Raw genomic sequence first — 18,051 nt, forward strand, 5'->3', positions numbered from 1 at the left:
CATATGATTTGATATGCAAGACTATTAAAGCACAGAGCTTACATTTTTTAAATGCATGTACACATACAAACATAAAATATCCCAGAAGCATCATTACATTATATCTTAGGCATGTCGGTGCCACTTTGATCCAGAGCAACAGAAACGTGAGCTGGCCTTTAGAGCATATTTAGATGAGCAGAGTGGCTCTTTGGGGGGGGGGTTTACCTGCAGCCCTCAAGTAATTAAAAAAAAATAAAAAATAAAACCACTTAGCCACCCCAGTTCAACACCCCATCACAGCCCAACCTGAGTTCACACAGGAACTCATCCGACTCTATGATGTAGACAGGCAACAAGATACACATTCCTTTCAGAGGCACCAAAAAGGTTTCAGCGTTGCTTCCTCCGGGAAGTGATTCAAGCTATGTGTCCATGGAATTTTACCTCCACCCACACACACACACACACACACACACACACACACAAAAACACACAGATCCATATGGAAGTGATGTTTTTTACATAATGTCTTGTTTTTTTATACAAACAAGAAATAAGAATGCAGACTTTTTAGTGTATCTAATGAAGACTACCCAGCTTTCCCCATTACACAGAAGTGACGGAGGCAAACGACTGAGGTACGAGAAGAAGAAAAACCTCAAAGGGAAGCTCATAGTCCCAATCAGCTGCGTTACTTTAAGGATAAGGCTGTCAGTATTCTGTATTTTTCCTATTGTCAAAATCCCATGAAAAATGTCAAATCATTAGTCCATCTCTACAATGCTAAGACATTAACTAAGACATGAATCTTTAAAAAATAAGGCACTGTAGTTTTTAGCAAATGTTATTCAAACCGCAGTATTTTCAGCTACAGATTATTACACATTTGGTGCACTAGTGAGTATTTATGGAAGCAAAATGCTGTTTGTGGGATCAATTTAAACTAAATTACAGTGCCCATGTTCATGTCACTGGTGCATCATATGGCTCATTGATGTACTTTTTTTTTTTTTTTGGTCTTTTCATGGGATTTATTGAATAAGAAAAATATAAAATAACACCAGAGTTATTCTTTACGGACCAGGTAAAAGACAGAGACAGAGGAAAGTATTTTAAGGACATGAAATATATGTAAAATACAGTAAAATCACTGTACTACTTTAATTTGCCTCACAGTGACTCTGCTGTTTGTTGGGGAAACTGTAGCTAGACTCGAGTCAATCAATTACAGAGCCAGAAAGAAAAAAATGATCCGTTCAAAATTTCCTCACAGACTTCATGTGAGGACAGCCTGGAGATTATATAAGAGTCAGATAATGAGCAGAGCAGAATTGAATGTCCTATGGTTGGTGCTCATAAATAGGATTGTGTTGGACACACCTACAGAGGTGTGTTAGAACATCTCCCCTTTGTACCGAGATGACGATGATGATGGTGAAGATGATGATGACGATGATGCAGGCAATGTGTTCTGCAATGCTGTCTATGAGAAGAACCGCCTCTGCTTTTCAGGCTCTGGTCTGTTCTGAAAAATTAATCCACTGAAAAGAGATGCATGAAGAGAGCAGGAGAAGTAATGACATAAAATGGAAGAATACATTATACAATTTTGAAGCACTTCAAAGTTCATTTTAATGTTTATTACTCATTGCAAGGAAAATGCAGTTTCAAATCTGACTTGGCGCTGCTGTGACAGCATGACAAAGCTGGTAATGAGGACCATCAAAGCATTTCAGTTAAGATCCCTTTTCATACCTGAAACTGTTTCAACTATGGAAAACTACTGCTTGTGAAGAAACACGTGTAGAGACATCACAGCTGCACATTCAATAGCTAGAATCATACTGGTATGGAAAAATACTAATTAGAAAGAACTATATACTGTGATACTTCCACTGTCTGAGCTTGCACAATACATAATCTGGAGTGATTACGTCTGGAGCATAGAGTTATAGCTTCAACTTTTTCATAAGTTGCACTGGTGCAAGGCAAATAACATTTCAACGTAAAGCATGTCTGCATCAGAGCAAGATGAGGCAGCAGCGATGGGAGACGGGCTCACGTTTGAGGACCCAAGGTCTGTAAGCCAGTGGGAAGAGAGTAGGGTCCCTGGCATGAAGTAAGTCACTTCCTTTTCTGCCACTAAAGTATAAAAGTAAATAAGCTTAATTTCGTGGTTACTTAACTTATCACAAATAACCGTGTGCACCAGACCTCATCACTCCAGATCGTGTCTCAGTTGTCCTCTGCTGAGGCATCTTTTTGAGCTCTGCTTTGTCTGATGTCCAGATAGACCCTATTTCTGTTAGCACTACTATAGTTGATGTCCTTGCACAGACAGAGAAGCAGTGATTGGACGTGTGAGTAAAGTGCAGATGGAGTGCAGGCAGAAGAAATGTGATTTTGACATGGCTATCATGTCCTAAATGAGACTGAGGGGAACTGCAAAGTCAGGTCATAATCTGGGGGTTCGACACACACCTTTTTTTCACCTTACGCATAATCATCTCATCCATTATTATTATAAAGGTCATGATTAGTGCAACTTTAAGGTTAGCTCATGCTAATATTACTGCCTGTTTACTAAAATCAGCAGATGTGAGTATTATGTCTATACTCCAATTATTTAAAAAAAAAAAATCGCAGGGCATAACTGAAACAGGACATTCCTGTCTGACTTCTATTTAATAGAAGTCAGAAAGTGGGTCTGGGCAGTTTGCCATGACCCACAATAGGGATGGAGCCCTAAAAATTAAATTTTATTAAACTTCATATGATTTCTTGAGGTCACGAGAATGACGTTGGCGTGGATGGAATTCCGTAGAAACTTTCCCCAGGAAGCCAGAAGAACAACGTCAGTGTCAACAAAGGTGCAGTACTACTGCTCTAGTGTTTACTGCTCTGTATTGCTCCACAAAAAACATGGACTGCTGTTTCATTGTGTCTTTAGTAATTCTCCATATTTTTGAGGAGGAGAGTAGTTTTCTCCCCAGTATTTTCAACACATCCCTTTCTAAATGGCCAAACAGGTGTGTAGACATATCCGATCAGTTGTGTTGTTTTCCCTCAATGCTCGATGTAAACCTTGACACTGACACACTTGAAAACATACAATAGGCCTCGCACACTCACCGTCTTTGCGCAAAAAACACTTCCAAAGGCAGAAGCAGAGGGACATGACCAACAGAGCTGCTACTGTGGTGACTGAGATCAGGATGGTGAGAGCCGTCCCAACTAGGAGGGAGAAAGACAGAGAGCTGGTTAGCAGTCTAAGGAGTTCACATCGGTAGATTAAAAAAAAAGAAGTTATAAGAAGCTAAATGTATGTGTTGGTATTTGTGTCTGTGTACTATAAGGCCTGTGCTTGTCTGGATACTGCTTCCCTTTTATATACCATCACTGATTAAGTTTGAGATTTAATTTCTAGTGTTGCTGTGTGATTTTTCTAATATGTGCACTCTTGACCATGAAACCAAGGTAAACTAAAAGTTATCAGCAAACAAAATGACAGTCATACATGTCACATTACGTCCTGTCCATCATAAGCAGCATTAAAACTAATAGGGAGTTTTAGTTAAAGGAATAGTTTGACATTATACACAGACAGACACACAGACACACACACGCACACACACACACACACACACACACACACACACACACAGATCCACATGGAAGTGATGGGTCACTGACACCAACTCACTTTTAGTGTTCATGGATACAGCAATTGGTGACTCGAGCCCTCTGTGGTGCACCAAGCATTTGACGGACACGTCTTTCAGCAGCCCCGACTGGACAGTCAGTGTACTGATGACCAGGGTGGTCCCGTCAGCCTGTGGGAGCTGCGTGGTCACAGGGGGGCCCATGGTGCGGTTATCTCTCTCCACGTTCCACACGATCTCTGCTGGGGGACGCGACACAGAGGTGCAGTTGGCCTCGATCACACCTGGAGAGGTGGTCTTGTAGCTCACCTGGGGTTTGGGCAGCACTGAGGGAAAAAAAACAGAAAGAGCTAGAGCTACCATCATAACACACTAGTGCATATTTACACACATACTGCACATAGATGTACTATATATGGTACATATGAAATTCTGAAGTTCTCTGAAATGCCCTGTGCAAAGGTATTAATATATTCTTCTTTCTTCCTTTGTTCTCTTGTACTCTGTGTGAAATGCATGATCCGGAAAGCTCTGGAAATATTAGCGTATTATGATAAAACACTATGTGAAATAAGTCAAGTATGCTGTTGGGCACAGACATATGAAACAGTGTGTTAATCCACAAATTGGACAAAACTCAGATTTTAGTTATGTTTGTGTTTGTATATCTTCAACTTTTTTTGGGGTAAATTGCTAAGATGATACCTGAGAGAGACGCTTGATGCCTTTGGATCAGTTAAGGTATTTGAATTCCTGCACACTTAAGATACATAAGTAAATCTGTGGCTGTTTTCAATTCCCTGTTCTCTGGGCTGAGCGAGGAATGCGATACACTGTAACTAAGAACATTTTTGTTGGCAAGGACCCGTTTAGCCGCAGACATTTGGCCCTCATAGCTCCATCGTCTTCTCAGAGGTCAAGGTGATGAACTTCACCCAAATTGGTCTGGACAGTATCAGATTTTGGGGTGGTTAAAACCACAGTAAAAAAAAAAAAAAAATTCTGATAACAATCCAAACCATAATGACCTATGAATGAGCACGAAGCTGGTGTGAAATTTGAAAGATTTGTGGCTCTTACTCAAAACTACATTCCACAGTTTATCCATACAGTATCTTTTCTGTATCTTACCACTCAATTTATAATAATATTCTCTACTGCTATTATTTAAAGGCATACATTTATAAATGTTAAGGTATTAAATGCATTTTATTTTCATTCTACTATACAACTTAAGAATGACACTTTCCACTGAATGTTACCCTTAAAGTACAGAGACAAACAAAGGAATTCAACAAAAATGTAAATTAAACAATTTCTTCCAAAAGAATTATTTCATTTGTTAATTTTATTAATTATTTAATTGATTCTGCTTACTGCAAATGTATCAGTAAAATATTATACTGTATAATAACATTAACGGGGGGGGGGCATTTTCTGCATAATGATTACTTTTACTGTAGTTACTTATAGTGTACTCAAGTGTATTTGTGTACTTTTATACAAGGACTATTTTGAATGCAGGACGGATGTTAAGAAGTATTTTTACACTGAAATAACATAGCCTGAAACTGTACAAATATGTCTGAAGTGGTCCCTTCATCCCATGTTGAATTGAAATCGAGACAAATTAAACTGTCCCATAATGACTTGTAGAGCCATTGCATTACAGCACAATTTTCAGGTTACTAATTTTTGTTGTAATTTAAGTTATTTAAATACTTAACTTTGTATCACTTTTTCATGAATCAAATACCATTTTTAAAACCTTTCCAAAAGCCTAATGATGTTTCCTTAGAAATTTCCAGGCTTAGAAAACAAGTTTTCTAATTGCATAAATTCTTGCACACACACAATCTGGGGTAATGTCCTCACCTATCTTAGCTTATCTTAGTAAATAACAAGAAGAATGTGTATGTGTGTGTATTGGCGATCATTGTTTTTGGACAGTATGTGTGAGTACAGGAGGGGGGCATCACATCATCCGGAGTGGGATGAGGGTGGACGACTGTTGGCAGCAATGAGCAGCAAGAAAAAAAGAAAAAACATTAATGCTAATGGAGCTCCACTATTAGAAACACCTACTGTACTGTACAGTTCAGTTTCAAACAAAAGCACATCTGTTTTGTCGAGATAACTGTGAGAGAAAGGCAGCGGGAGAAAAGTGGGTAAACGAATGAGCAAAAAGAGCGTGAGACAAAGCACAGAGCGAATCACTGTCTGCTGCAAACACTGACACAGTCATGCATCAGGACCTCACTCCCTGCCTCCATCATTCTTTCGAATGGCCCATTCTTCACATGGACACACTGCTCTGTGTTTGTGTGTTCACAAATCACCCGACAACTTAGCTTTGCCGCTGTATCATGAAAGCATTCAGTGGCTCCAATTGGGAAGGAAAGATCAACATTCCTGCCTAAATCTCAGGGGTACTGCCCAACCTACAGACACAAAGTCCAAGGTTAAGTCTCCTTGCATTTACACTAAAGCCTGCCTCTGTTCATATTCACTCACAACTACTGTGCAAGAATGTGCATCTGAAAAACTCATACTTACTACGGATAAAAACAGGAAGAAAGATTCTCTCACTGAGGTTAACACAAAAGTGACACTAATATAAAACAAAGCAGCAAAAGACTGATAACTGCAACAATAGCATTGGCAAAAAATACATTTATCTGCCCTGAATGTCAAATTTTTTGCCATTTTTGCAGCATGGCTTCTAGGGCTGGAGGTGTGGGTCAATTTGGTCTACTGTAAACTATGTCAATTTGATTAACTACCTTGAAACAAGGCATGGAATTTTGTACAGGCTTTCATGTTTCCCAGACTAAGGGCTGGTTTACGGTCAGCCAGAACTAGTGTGTAAGATGTGGTGTGTGACTATGTTGGAAATCAGAAGTGTTAATATTTGTTCCGAACAGCCATACTGGAAGGCAGAGTGAAAAGCCGGCCATCATCAAGAGTGATAGCTTTTAAAGAAGGGGATAACAGTGCACATTTTCAATAAAATTTTTTAAAAAAGGCTAGGGAGAAAAGGACAATGCCTGCCCCCTCTCTCACCTCTGCATACCTGGCCAATCATGCCGTGAAGTGCGTGTGAATGTTGGCTCATCGGCTTTGAAAAGTTACAGAAATGATAGCAAACAGACATCCCCTATCCAATGGCAGAAAGGTTTGGGGGGAGTCCTATTGACTTTTCATGTAGCGCTACAAACAAGAAAATAATTTGGGAAACTCTGACTGCAAAAGCCTCATCTTAACTCCAGCTGAACGTAAAGGAAGTTTATTTTCAATTTGTTACCTTTGTGCAGAGCCAGGCTAGCTTTTTCCCCGTCTTTCTGATCTTTATGCTAAGCTAAGCTAACCAGCTTCCGGTGGTACCTTCATAGCTGCCGGTCGGGGCAGACGGCCGCCCACCATGAGCCGGGTTCTGTTCAAGGTTTGTACCTGTTAAAAGGGAGCTTTTCCTTGCTGCTGTAGCCAAGCGCTTGCTCATGTGGGAATGTTGGGTCTAGACCCCGCAGAGTATGGTGTAGACCTGCTCTAAATGAAAAGAGCCCTGAGATAACCTCTGTTATGATTTGGCGCTATATAAATAAAATTGAATTGAATCAAACTGAATTTATATTTATCATACAGATATGAGAGTGGTATCAGTGTTCTTCTCTAACTCACGTCACTCACATCTCTTGCCCTGGAGTTATGCTAGGATTTGGCAATCATACGAGGATGTGAATCTTGTATTAAGACAATTTTGAAAAATTCTGAACATATCCTTTAACCCAGCTTTATGGCTGGTATATTGTACATAGCCTGCTCCTCAAAAGGGGAAAATCAAGTTTTGCACACCCTCTGCATTTCTGTGTGGGCATTTTGTAAATATTGTTTGTGATGTAAAGTCATCACCAGTAATAACTGGTTGGCAAAAAAGATGGTTACCATACGTGGAGAGGCAAACCGTGGAGCTCTTTTGCTCGTCAGGATGTGTGTTGTACAGGCAGGTGTAGCAGCCCTCGTCCTGGATAGTGACAGGTTGGATGGTGAGCTGGCTATTGGACAGGGAGGCACTGAGCCAGACCCTTCCCTGGTACGGTGGCTCAATCATGGGGTCGCTCCGCTTTGCAAAGGAGGCCACTTCTGTGGAGTGTCCTTGTGCAGAAGTGTATTTCCATATGATCTGCTGCACCTTTTCAGGTAAACCGTAGGAGCACGAGAGGGACGCCCTCTTGCCGCTCGTGGCTGTCTTGTTGCTGTCAATAGTGATTTGCGCTGTGAGAAAAAATTATAAAAAAAGGCCACCATCCAGTGAAAGAATGATGAGTGGGGAGGAAAAGAAAAGAAATGGGAGACAGGGTGAAAAACAGGACAATGTTAACATTCAGAAATATGAGCCACCCAAACAAAAACCAGTCACTGGAATCTGCACCAGGTGTTTCTGGTTAGCAGAATGAGCCCTGCTTCTCCCTCTGCTCCACAGCTCTTTATTAACATGACTGGCTGAGCCTCAGCAGGCTCATCAACTTGTGTTCGGAGGCTAGGGGTTGTTAGGGACGTCTGTATTCACATATTTTCTCAGTAAATCCCCACAGCAGATTGATATTCAGGTCGTAGGGAGGAGTAACTATCCCTGGAGTCTACTGGAGAAATGGTTTTGTTTAATTTTAATGGGTGGGTGCAAAGGACAGGCATCCAAGATAAGTTAAGCCAAACACCTACAGGGGCAGAAATAATGGAAACTAAATTCAGACTACTGCCATTGTATGATTCTCATGTAAGCACATCTCTTGAGCCGTGTGATTCCTCACTCCCTGTATATTGGCAACTTTCTCTAACAAATCTCTCAAACTCAAAAACAGATCATTTGTTAAGGATACTGATTCTGTATCAAACAGAGTATAGGGCATCCCATCTGATTCAAGCACCTGGTTCTGGATATCTGAGCTCCCCAGGTCATCTCATCTCATCTCAGGGGTGAGATTGGTCTCCCTTTAGTGTGTCACCAGGATCATTACTCAATCTGGCCACAATGGCAGTCATTATCTGTCTTGCATCATAGGCTGACAACTCATATTTCATTGAGCATTCAAGTGTGTCAAAATCAAGTGTGTTTCATGCAGTTTTTTGAGTACCTAGTGTATTTTTAAAAAGCAGTAAATCCACTCATCTATAGAGTATTGTTAGTGATCCTAGGGATTCTCAGATTAGACATACAGAGGCATTATCTAAACAATAACATTCAAGCGTTCTTCTATTTGCCAAAACTGCATTTCTTTTTTTTTTTTACATTAAAATCAAAACAGTCGTCATTAACAACCTTACTCACAGGTAACAGTGAGGCAGGTCTGTCCCTGCTTTGAACCAGGAGGATGCATGTCAAAGATGCAGGTGTAGCAGCCTTCGTCGCGGAAGCCCACCCTGCGGATGGTGATGGCCGAGGTGTCCTTTGGGGAGGAGGCGAGCTCCACATGCTGCTGTCCACTCACACTGTCTCTGTTGCCGGGTTGGTAGCTCAGCAGGGTCTGGTTCTGGACATCCAGCCAACGCACCTGCCGCAGGGATTCACCTCGTTCCCTCGAAACGGTGCAGGTCAGAGTGAAGGGCTTCTCCACTGGAGCTTCCAGACGCTCTGGTGCTGTTACCCTGCCTGACACACCCACCATAATGTCAATCACATACTTTGACTAAAAATAGTCCCATTTGGTGTATGATGAGGTCTCAGTTTGACTTTCCTTATCCCCTCAGCTTGGCATACTCACCCTGTAGTCTTCCCACCACCAGCAGGACTAAACACACCTGCAGACCTTTCCTACAGGAGGCCTGGATCATCATCTTCTTCATTGTTCATTTAACAGGGAAACACAAGAGTGGTGCTGTGATATGGTGAAACATCAGCTATCATTAGTCAGCCCAGCACAGACTCATGTGCTATAATTTATCCAAATGGTGACCCAGCAGTGATACAGAAAGAATGTTGAGGAGCTGAGCTAACCTCATTATCCCTACTCCCAGAGCCAGTTCAGCTCCTGTGCTCACTGGGAGCTGTCAACATGTTTGATTGCATTAAAGCATCCAGAAAACTGTTCGGTGAGATGCTGTGCATATATATTTTCCTCAGTTGCTCCAACGTCCAGTGTACAAAGAATTTCAGAGTAGACGTAAGTCATTAGTTGTTTTCAAAGTTATGAGGGCTCTTTAAACATTTGAACTGATTTTTTCTGCAATTTCACTGACTAAATCGACTCTAGGGTGAATTTAATCCGAACATAATGACATTCAACGAACTTAATAAATAAATTCAAACCTTATTATAGGTAATTGATCACCAAAGATATGCAGAGATTACGTATAAATTCAAGCGTTTTGATTAAATTGAATCATCTGTTCTTAATCAAGAGAACTGGGGAGTACTGAAATATCTGTCATATATTGAACATTCCCCTTATAATGCACCTATTAGTCCCGACACTCACCTCTACTTATGTCCTGTTGCAAAAGTTCAAAAGCAGCAGTCGGAGATGTTCTACCTCTGCATCATCTCGCCCATCCTTAAGATCCAGCAGTCTTCTGAGACATCACCCCAGTACAGGCGAGAGACTATTTTTTACTCATGCGGGTGTTTTCTATTCTGCGTACTGCCAACACAATGAACACCAGCCGGTGGCAGCTCCCGGCTTGACTTTGTTGGACGTAGTGCAGCTCCGCAGGCGGGCAAAAAGCCAAAGATCCTGTATTGGGCTCGCAGCGCCCTTCACTGTCACTCAGTGCGCATTGCTTTGTGCGGCAGGTGGAGTCGGTTAAGTTTCGACGCCAGTCCTCCCTGTCACAGTCGACCTGAAAAGATGAGGTGGCGTAAATGTGGATGCAACCTTCTTGTCATTTAGATCGTGTTATTTAGATCTAAACGTCATTTATGTTTGCTTTTTTTTTTTTTTTTTTTTTTTTTAATTATTATCAAAAAAATCTCTCATGCGAAATAACAAAAACAGCTCTAAGTTTGGCAGGAAATATTGTGTTCACGTACGATTCCCCTTTTCATATTAAGAGGATGATCAAGAAAATAGCTATAGGCTATAGCAGTAGCACACATACTAGAAGTGGTATAGTACTACAGCTCTGCAGGTAAAAATAGTATTTGTAACGACTGGTAGTAGTAGCACTAGTATTATTATTATTATTATTATTATTATTATTATTATTATTATTATTATTATTATTATTATTATTATTATTATTATTATTAGTAGTAGTAGTAGTAGTAGTGACAGCAATAGTTGGAGTAGTTTTAAAAGTAGCAGTAGCAACAGAGATTACTGTTTTGTCGCCATCTGCAGGTTAACATGGTAATTACAACGACCCTGCAAACTTCCTCACAGCATCATACAAAGACGTAAAGTAATCAAGGTCACGATTTTCTGTGAATCAGAAATGTGTATTTGTTTCTTTTTTGTAAAAAATTATCAAATTTGTGACTGTTTTTATTTACTCTTTACGCTTGTTATTTCGTTTGCTTTGTGAGACGTCACAGTTTTGCGACGGAAGTGTGTTTGTCGGACTCATCTTGGTGACGCTCTTACATGGGCTACCGTTGTAACTTGACAGCTGGAAAACAAATGCTGCTAGAATGAGCTCGTTAGCAACAAAACAAGCGTTTAAAGATTTTCAATCCTGATCTTATTTTTATATCATTATAAACTGAAACTGTCCTCGACCCTGCTTCACCCGTACAGTGAGTTTTCGAAGGACAAAAGGCTGTTTCTTTATTTTTTGTAACAGATATTATTATGTCGTTCCTGGTGGACTCAGTCATCATGTTCACCTCACAGGTAATGTTGAGTTGGTAAATTTACATATATAACAGCAATGTCTTGCTTTGAAAAACATCCAGACCATGTCGTGAGTTAACATTTTAATTAATGTTATCTAGCTAGCTGTGTGTAAATCTTGAATTGTTAGTACAGCGTTGCACATTTGTTTGTTAATTTCTCATTCCTGAGTTCACCATTTCAAAACTCTTTATCCAATAAACACATCAGCAGTCTGTGTGGACAAAACTGTAGTTAAACTTAAAAATTTAAAATTGAAATGCAGATGACAGGATTGACCAGTACTGTGCAAAATTTCCAGGCAATAAAAGTTAAGTGAGGATGCTTTCAAAACTAATGCCTTGTTTTTATATATCAGTTAACTTCATACCACTGTCAGCAAACAGAAAAAACCTAAATCAGATCAATATTTGGTGTGGCCACTCTTTTATTTTAAAGCAGCACCAGTTCTCCTCAATACATTTGCACTCTTTTTTGCAGGTAGGTTCTTCCAAGCATCTTGGAGAACTTGCTACAGTTCTTCTGTGGATTTAGTCCGCCTCAGTGTCTTCTGTCTCTTCATGTAATCCCGGACTGACTCAATGAATTTGAGATCAGGGCTCTGTGGGGTCCATACGATCTTTTGCAGGGCTCATTGTTCTTCTTGTCTCTGAAGATAATTCTTTATGGCTCTGGCTGTATGTTTGGGGTGATTGTCATGCTGCAGAAGGAATTTGGGACCAATGAGACGCCTTCCTGATTGTATAGAGTGATGGATAAGAATTTAAACCTCCAAAGTGCCAAAAACCTTTGCACATTACTGTATCTCTGTAAAATTTAGTAGCAATCCTAGATTTTTATACATAATTTACATACATATGTTTGTGTATACATAATATATAAAAATTTAGCATAGCTGCTATCCTACATATAAGTTTCTGTACTTTGTGGCTAGAATTATTTTCCCTTCAATTTGTGCATTTTAGAGTTACTCCTTGCAGAAATGGTAACAATAACAACAACGATATCTGATAAATTTCCATAACATATTGTCAGGTAGCACATTACATACACTAAAGAGGAGCTGTCCTGGTCTTGTTTTCTAAGGGAGTGTTGGTCTATACAAAAAACGTTTAAAAATCATTTGAAGACAGTAGTGTTATACAGTATTGCAATGTTGAGAAATGAGTGCAATAAACTGTAATTACGTTTAAATAATTAAGACGTAATGTTTTAAGGTTTTAGATAAGATCTAATACTGAAGTTATAGTTAGATCTTTTCTAATTTGGTTATCAGGTTTACTCAAACTCACTACAAACTTGGCAGCTTGATGAAGCACAGACAGGAAAAATATATTTTTTCTAAGGCTTTGCTTAATCAAAAAATGACACTTTAATGTTCACCTTGTCTTCTTCCTCCATATATTTTCCATTTAACTCATGACAGGTGCTGTTCTTTGGATTTGGCTGGTTATTCTTTATGCGGCAGCTGTTCAAAGACTATGAGGTACAGTGTAATCCCAAGCCATTTATTTCCAGATAAGCACTAGGATAGATGTGTAGACCAATGGCCCAGGCATACTATAATAACGATTTCAACAAAAACAAACAAGGGCACATAATTTGAGCCTGCATCAGCCTCTGGATACCCTTCCTGATAAAGATCTCAACTGTTTGCTCATGTGTTTGTTGACAGGTGCGACAGTATGTCGTTCAGGTGGTTTTTTCTGTCACCTTTGCTTTTTCATGTACCATGTTTGAGCTCATCATCTTTGAGATTCTGGGTGCCTTAAGTAGTAGGTAAGTACATTTTCTATTGGATTTAACTTTATTTTATTGCTGCTTATCCCTGATGATGATTTTTACCCCTCATGTCTTTGCCACAGTTCCCGGTATTTCCACTGGAAACTGAATCTGTACGTGATACTGCTGGTTCTAATCTTTGTGGTGCCTTTCTACATTGGTTACTTTGTTGTCAGCAACATACGCCTGCGTAAGTATAGCCAGCTTTAACTACTGAAAATAAAATATTTTAACTAGAAATGTCTGATGCTGTTGGAAAAATGTTACAGTAAACCGTTTTCTGTGTGTCTGTGTAGTCCAGAGACAGAGGCTTCTTTTTGCCTGTATGGTGTGGTTCACCTTCATGTATTTCTTCTGGAAGTTGGGAGACCCATTTCCCATCCTCAGTCCAAAACATGGTAAATGTAAACGTAAATGTGCGTCCTTATCCTGTCTGGATATTAGTCTGCAATGCATATTTGAACCATTGTGCATGTGGTAATTTATGGATGTCTTATTCCTCACAAGGCGAGAGTCCTTTATCTGCAAATAGTGTTGAAAGGCAAGAAAAATAGTGGCGTTGCTGTTTTCAGTCAGTTGTTTTCTTTTGTTTAGGCATCCTGTCCATTGAGCAGCTCATCAGTCGTGTTGGTGTGATTGGAGTAACTCTCATGGCTCTGCTGTCTGGGTTTGGTGCTGTTAACTGTCCCTACACGTACATGTCCTATTTCCTCAGGTAAGATCAGCTCTGCATTTTCTCTGACATCACCCTCAACAGCTGAGGGTCTGTTAATCTGAGTATGCTCATGCATCAGTAATTGTCATACTCAGTTGTATCTCTGTTTGCCTGGCAGTACTCAACACACAAGCTCATGTTGTTTTATGCTTCTTGCTTTTGTTATGTTCACAGAAATGTAACAGACAGTGATATCCTTGCTCTGGAGAGACGGCTGCTCCAAACTATGGACATGATTGTGAGCAAGAAGAAACGGTGAGCAAAGAAAAAAAATATTTTAAAGGAAATTACTCAAACAAATCATCGTGACACCACAATGTGTAAAGTTTTGGTACTGTGTGTGTGTGTGTGTGTGTGTGTGTGTGTGTGTGTGTGTGTGTGTGTGTGTGTGTGTGTGTGTGTGTGTGTGTGTGTGTGTGTGTGTGTGTTCAGAATTGCCATGACGCGGAGGCAGATGTACCAGCGTGGGGAAGATCAGAACAAACAGACAGGATTTTGGGGCATGATCAAGAGTGTTACCTCCACCCAGACAGGCAGTGAAAGTATCCTTTTAATTAATATTGAATATTATGACAAAAGGTCAATTTTTGTTTTTTTGTTACTAGCTAACTATGTACTACTAGTCTGCAGTATGTGTAGTAGATGTCATCCTTAACTACCTCCCTCCAGACCTCTCTCTGATCCAGCAGGAAGTCGATGCTCTGGAGGAGCTGAGTCGACAGCTTTTTCTGGAGACTGTGGACCTGCAAGCCACCAAGGTAACACGTGTGCATGCATATACATGTGTGCACACAAAAGCGCGCTGTGTTCTACTTAACTATGGAGAAACACTGACTGAATTAAAAACAAAAATATTGAGCAGCATGAAGAGTGTAAACTTGGATGAAGTTATACAGGTGAATATTAAAACCGTTTTGACTGATTCAAATATGGACATGGCTGCTTGCAGCTTTCGTAAAATCCCTTCAAGTGTTGTTTGGAAAACATAAACACCCCTAGACTATCATAAGAATTGTTTAGAAAGAAACGATCGATTTAAAAGAAATTAGTGATAAGCAGGTTTTCAACACTGACCTTCTGTCTAGTTAGCTACCGTAACAGCCCATTTAGCTTTACTTTTCAAATCCAAACGGAATAAAAACATTCAGATTGATGCTTACCTTTGTCTTAAGCGTACTTTAACTGTAGTTGCTGTTTTGACCTGCACTGTTGATAGCTTTATTTTATGACTCCTCTGAAGGCTCAGTATAATAAGTATAATCTGTTGTGCAGTTCATTCGACTACCAAGGACTGTCTGTTCCTCCTGAGAATCAGTCAACAAAGGCCCATCTCCTAAAACAAATTCACAAAAAATTGCTGAATGTTATCAGTTTGCAGCTTTATCACCCATTAACCTGGGTGCAGGTGTGTATGCTTGTTTGTGTTCCCCATCAGTTTCAGTGTTTGTAGTTTGTCCCACCCCCACCCCTCAGTTAATGTTACAGTGGGCGGAATTGCTGCTGAGAGAGGCCCAAGATAGTCAAAGATTACAAAGCTAAATAAATGTATCTGTCATGGGGAGAATTGAGGAGGACATAACTTTCATGTGTACACTTGCTTCCTTTTTTGCTGACAGACGTGAGTGATGTCTAGCACTTTCTTTCAGCTCCTTACCTTGACCTTACAGCTGCCTTTAGCTACGCCTCTTTATACAGTTGCTATGGCTAAGGTGTCAGCAAATAATTAAGTACTTTCACACCTATGATGCCCAAAGCAACGTTATCCAATATCCCATTGGAGTAGTGCTACTGTGCATGTTATAGTAGCGTTCAGTGAGTTAATCATAGCTTCTTCTCTGAAAATGGCACTACCGGGGTTGATTAGAGTGGCTAAGACTAAAAAACCAAAACAATGAGCTAAAAGAGGCAAAAAAGTTCCATAGAGCTACAGAGTCAATTCTCTATTGTTCACCTTACACAGTCATCTGATTCAGTGGTAATATCAGAAATACTAATCAATACTGGCTAAACCACACCAAACCTACCTAAACTTAGTGATCTCTAACCTAATACATAAATGCAGAGTTTTCCGGCCTATATATATGCCTAAACTGAAACATCTATAATATAATACATAGCAATTTCTATATATAATGTACAGGATTTCCCCTACTGTAATTTCAACCAGGTTTATTGCCACCCTATACAGTATCATCACATGCAGTGTTACATCACAGGACCTAATAAAAGAAAATAAAAGGAAGTGTTTATGAGCTTTTGATAGCATTCTGTGAGGTCTGCACATGGTTCATACAGACCATGTGAAAAAGTCCTTTGCAACTAAGTATCATTATTATCAGTGGTTTTCACTCCAATGGATGCCCGATTATACTGTTTAAACTTAAACCAGGAGTGACACCTGGACTAAGAACCATTAGCCTGTGCCACTGACTGCCATTACGGACACAAACTCTTATCTCTACACACTACGCCCATTTTAATTACCCCAGTTGCATACTTCTGATAAATAATTTAATAATTCTTTACCACCACCTTTCCTTATCTGTAGGAGCGAATTGAATATTCAAAGACATTCCAGGGGAAATACTTCAACTTCCTCGGCTACTTCTTCTCCATCTATTGTGTTTGGAAAATCTTCATGGTGAGAACATTCACCCTTGTTTTCGAGCATTGTATCTTTCTCTCGCACTCGCAGATGTGCTTAAAAAATGACTTTGATTTATTTTGAAAATCCCTACCTTGTCTATCATAGGCCACTATAAACATTGTGTTTGACCGAGTAGGGAAGACGGATCCAGTGACGAGGGGTATTGAAATTACAGTGAACTACTTGGGTATCCAGTTTGATGTAAGACACACACACACACACACACACACACACACACACACAGCGACAGACACTTGCAGAAGTAAAGTCACATGTCATACAGCATGACCTCATGTAAAGATAATTGCCAGCCCATTATCATCTCTCTGCTTGATTTCTCTGCAGTGAACTTGGACATGATCGCTTTCAATCTTATTCCACGTAGACAGATTATTTGATTGAATTCTCACAGCTCACACTGACAAAGCTTGGCATTATATTTAAATTTGAATGAATAAATCATGAATGTAAAATTGAAGCTGTCATCCTCTTTCCCTACTGTAATTTTCTTCTCCATTGCTTTGCTTCATGATGCCTTTGTTCTCTTTCTCCCTGTCACAGGTCAAGTTTTGGTCTCAACACATCTCTTTCATCTTGGTAGGAATAATAATCGTTACATCCATACGTGGCTTACTCATCACACTTACTAAGGTAAAACTATCACAACAGGTCTCGAGGATAATAAATCTGTGTTTTTAAAAAAAAAATGGTACGTCTTTTAAAATTTAATCTTTTAATAATTTTTAGTTCTTCTATGCAATATCAAGCAGCAAGTCTTCCAATGTCATCGTGCTTGTCCTCGCTCAGATCATGGTGAGTGTGTTTGCTTTATAGTTGTGTTATAACAGAGTACAGCCTACAAACAACAGATAAATCAGAAATTTCTCACTGTGTGTGTTACTCTAATAGGGGATGTATTTTGTATCATCTGTACTGCTGATGCGCATGAGCATGCCACTGGAGTATCGCTCCATTGTGACTGAAGTTCTGGGAGAGCTACAATTCAATTTCTACCACCGCTGGTTCGACGTCATCTTCCTGGTCAGCGCCCTGTCCAGCATCCTCTTTCTTTATCTCGCCCACAAGCAGGCACCAGAGAAACACATGGCCCTCTGATCCCCAACAGTGCATCTCGTTTCTCTTAAATACAACATTTTTTTATAGGATGTAATATCTGGATTGCCTATTCCTGAATCAGGAATGGCTGATTGTTGGATACAAGTAATGGGGAACTACTAGAGCACATCATGGAAAGGCTTTTGAAAGTGTGATCTCTTAAATTTAAAATAATTTTCAGAACAACACTTCTACTAGGAATTTAATTTTACCTGCAAATTAAACACTTCATTCTCTGTGCTCTTAAATTTTCATTCTTTTTGGCCAAAATGTTCTTTTTCTTTTAGTCTGTCTGAACACACTGGAGCTGTATTGTTCACA

The 18,051-nt window shown here is 39.8% G+C and overlaps 2 protein-coding genes and 1 long non-coding RNA gene across 6 annotated transcripts; 2 read left to right on the top strand and 1 right to left on the bottom strand.

Moving 5' to 3' along the window:
* Nucleotides 1-973: 973 nt before the first annotated feature.
* On the bottom strand, nt 974-10,225 carry zgc:113337 (uncharacterized protein LOC503741 homolog). Of its 3 annotated transcripts, none has more exons than XM_040148196.1 (7): nt 10,118-10,225; nt 9,404-9,479; nt 8,971-9,291; nt 7,587-7,916; nt 3,686-3,970; nt 3,115-3,216; nt 974-1,523 (listed from the first exon to the last, which is right to left on the bottom strand). In XM_040148196.1, the coding sequence occupies exons 2-7, from the start codon at nt 9,474-9,476 to the stop codon at nt 1,516-1,518; spliced, it is 1,119 nt and encodes a 372-aa protein (XP_040004130.1). In that variant the 5' UTR covers nt 9,477-9,479; nt 10,118-10,225; the 3' UTR covers nt 974-1,515. The 3 variants fall into 3 exon arrangements, with proteins under 3 accessions (XP_040004130.1, XP_040004131.1, XP_040004129.1); XM_040148197.1 differs by having other exon boundaries at nt 9,404-9,476; nt 10,118-10,198; XM_040148195.1 differs by lacking the exon at nt 10,118-10,225 and having other exon boundaries at nt 9,404-9,515.
* LOC120801332 lies at nt 8,159-9,080 on the top strand. Its single transcript, XR_005709083.1, has 3 exons — nt 8,159-8,418; nt 8,504-8,618; nt 8,973-9,080. It is a non-coding gene; the product is annotated as an uncharacterized LOC120801332 (long non-coding RNA).
* On the top strand, nt 10,137-17,978 carry si:ch73-390b10.2 (Golgi pH regulator). Of its 2 annotated transcripts, XM_040148193.1 has the most exons (15): nt 10,392-10,491; nt 11,421-11,470; nt 12,897-12,956; nt 13,146-13,249; nt 13,336-13,442; nt 13,549-13,650; nt 13,847-13,967; nt 14,142-14,222; nt 14,400-14,509; nt 14,637-14,725; nt 16,516-16,608; nt 16,720-16,815; nt 17,176-17,265; nt 17,362-17,427; nt 17,524-17,978. In XM_040148193.1, exons 2-15 carry the CDS (start codon nt 11,429-11,431, stop codon nt 17,728-17,730), a joined length of 1,368 nt encoding a protein of 455 aa, XP_040004127.1. In that variant the 5' UTR covers nt 10,392-10,491; nt 11,421-11,428; the 3' UTR covers nt 17,731-17,978. The 2 variants fall into 2 exon arrangements, with proteins under 2 accessions (XP_040004128.1, XP_040004127.1); XM_040148194.1 differs by lacking the exons at nt 10,392-10,491; nt 11,421-11,470 and adding an exon at nt 10,137-10,233.
* The last annotated feature ends 73 nt before the right edge of the window (nt 17,979-18,051 follow it).

The sequence above is a fragment of the Xiphias gladius genome, chromosome 16 (genome assembly GCF_016859285.1).
Source record: "Xiphias gladius isolate SHS-SW01 ecotype Sanya breed wild chromosome 16, ASM1685928v1, whole genome shotgun sequence".
Taxonomy (NCBI): Eukaryota; Metazoa; Chordata; class Actinopteri; order Istiophoriformes; family Xiphiidae; genus Xiphias; species Xiphias gladius.

Coding starts and splice junctions, on each gene's coding strand:
- zgc:113337 (XM_040148195.1), bottom strand. CDS start 9,485: ATGAAGAAGATGATGATCCAGGCCTCCTGTAGGAAAGGTCTGCAGGTG. Junction 9,292..9,403: donor GGTGGTGGGAAGACTACAGG/GTGAGTATGCCA, acceptor TGGGTGTGTCAG/GCAGGGTAACAGCACCAGAG. Junction 3,217..3,685: donor TGTATCCATGAACACTAAAA/GTGAGTTGGTGT, acceptor TCTCCCTCCTAG/TTGGGACGGCTCTCACCATC.
- si:ch73-390b10.2 (XM_040148193.1), top strand. CDS start 11,429: ATGTCGTTCCTGGTGGACTCAGTCATCATGTTCACCTCACAG. Junction 14,510..14,636: donor CACCCAGACAGGCAGTGAAA/GTATCCTTTTAA, acceptor ACCTCCCTCCAG/ACCTCTCTCTGATCCAGCAG. Junction 16,609..16,719: donor GTGTTTGGAAAATCTTCATG/GTGAGAACATTC, acceptor TGTCTATCATAG/GCCACTATAAACATTGTGTT.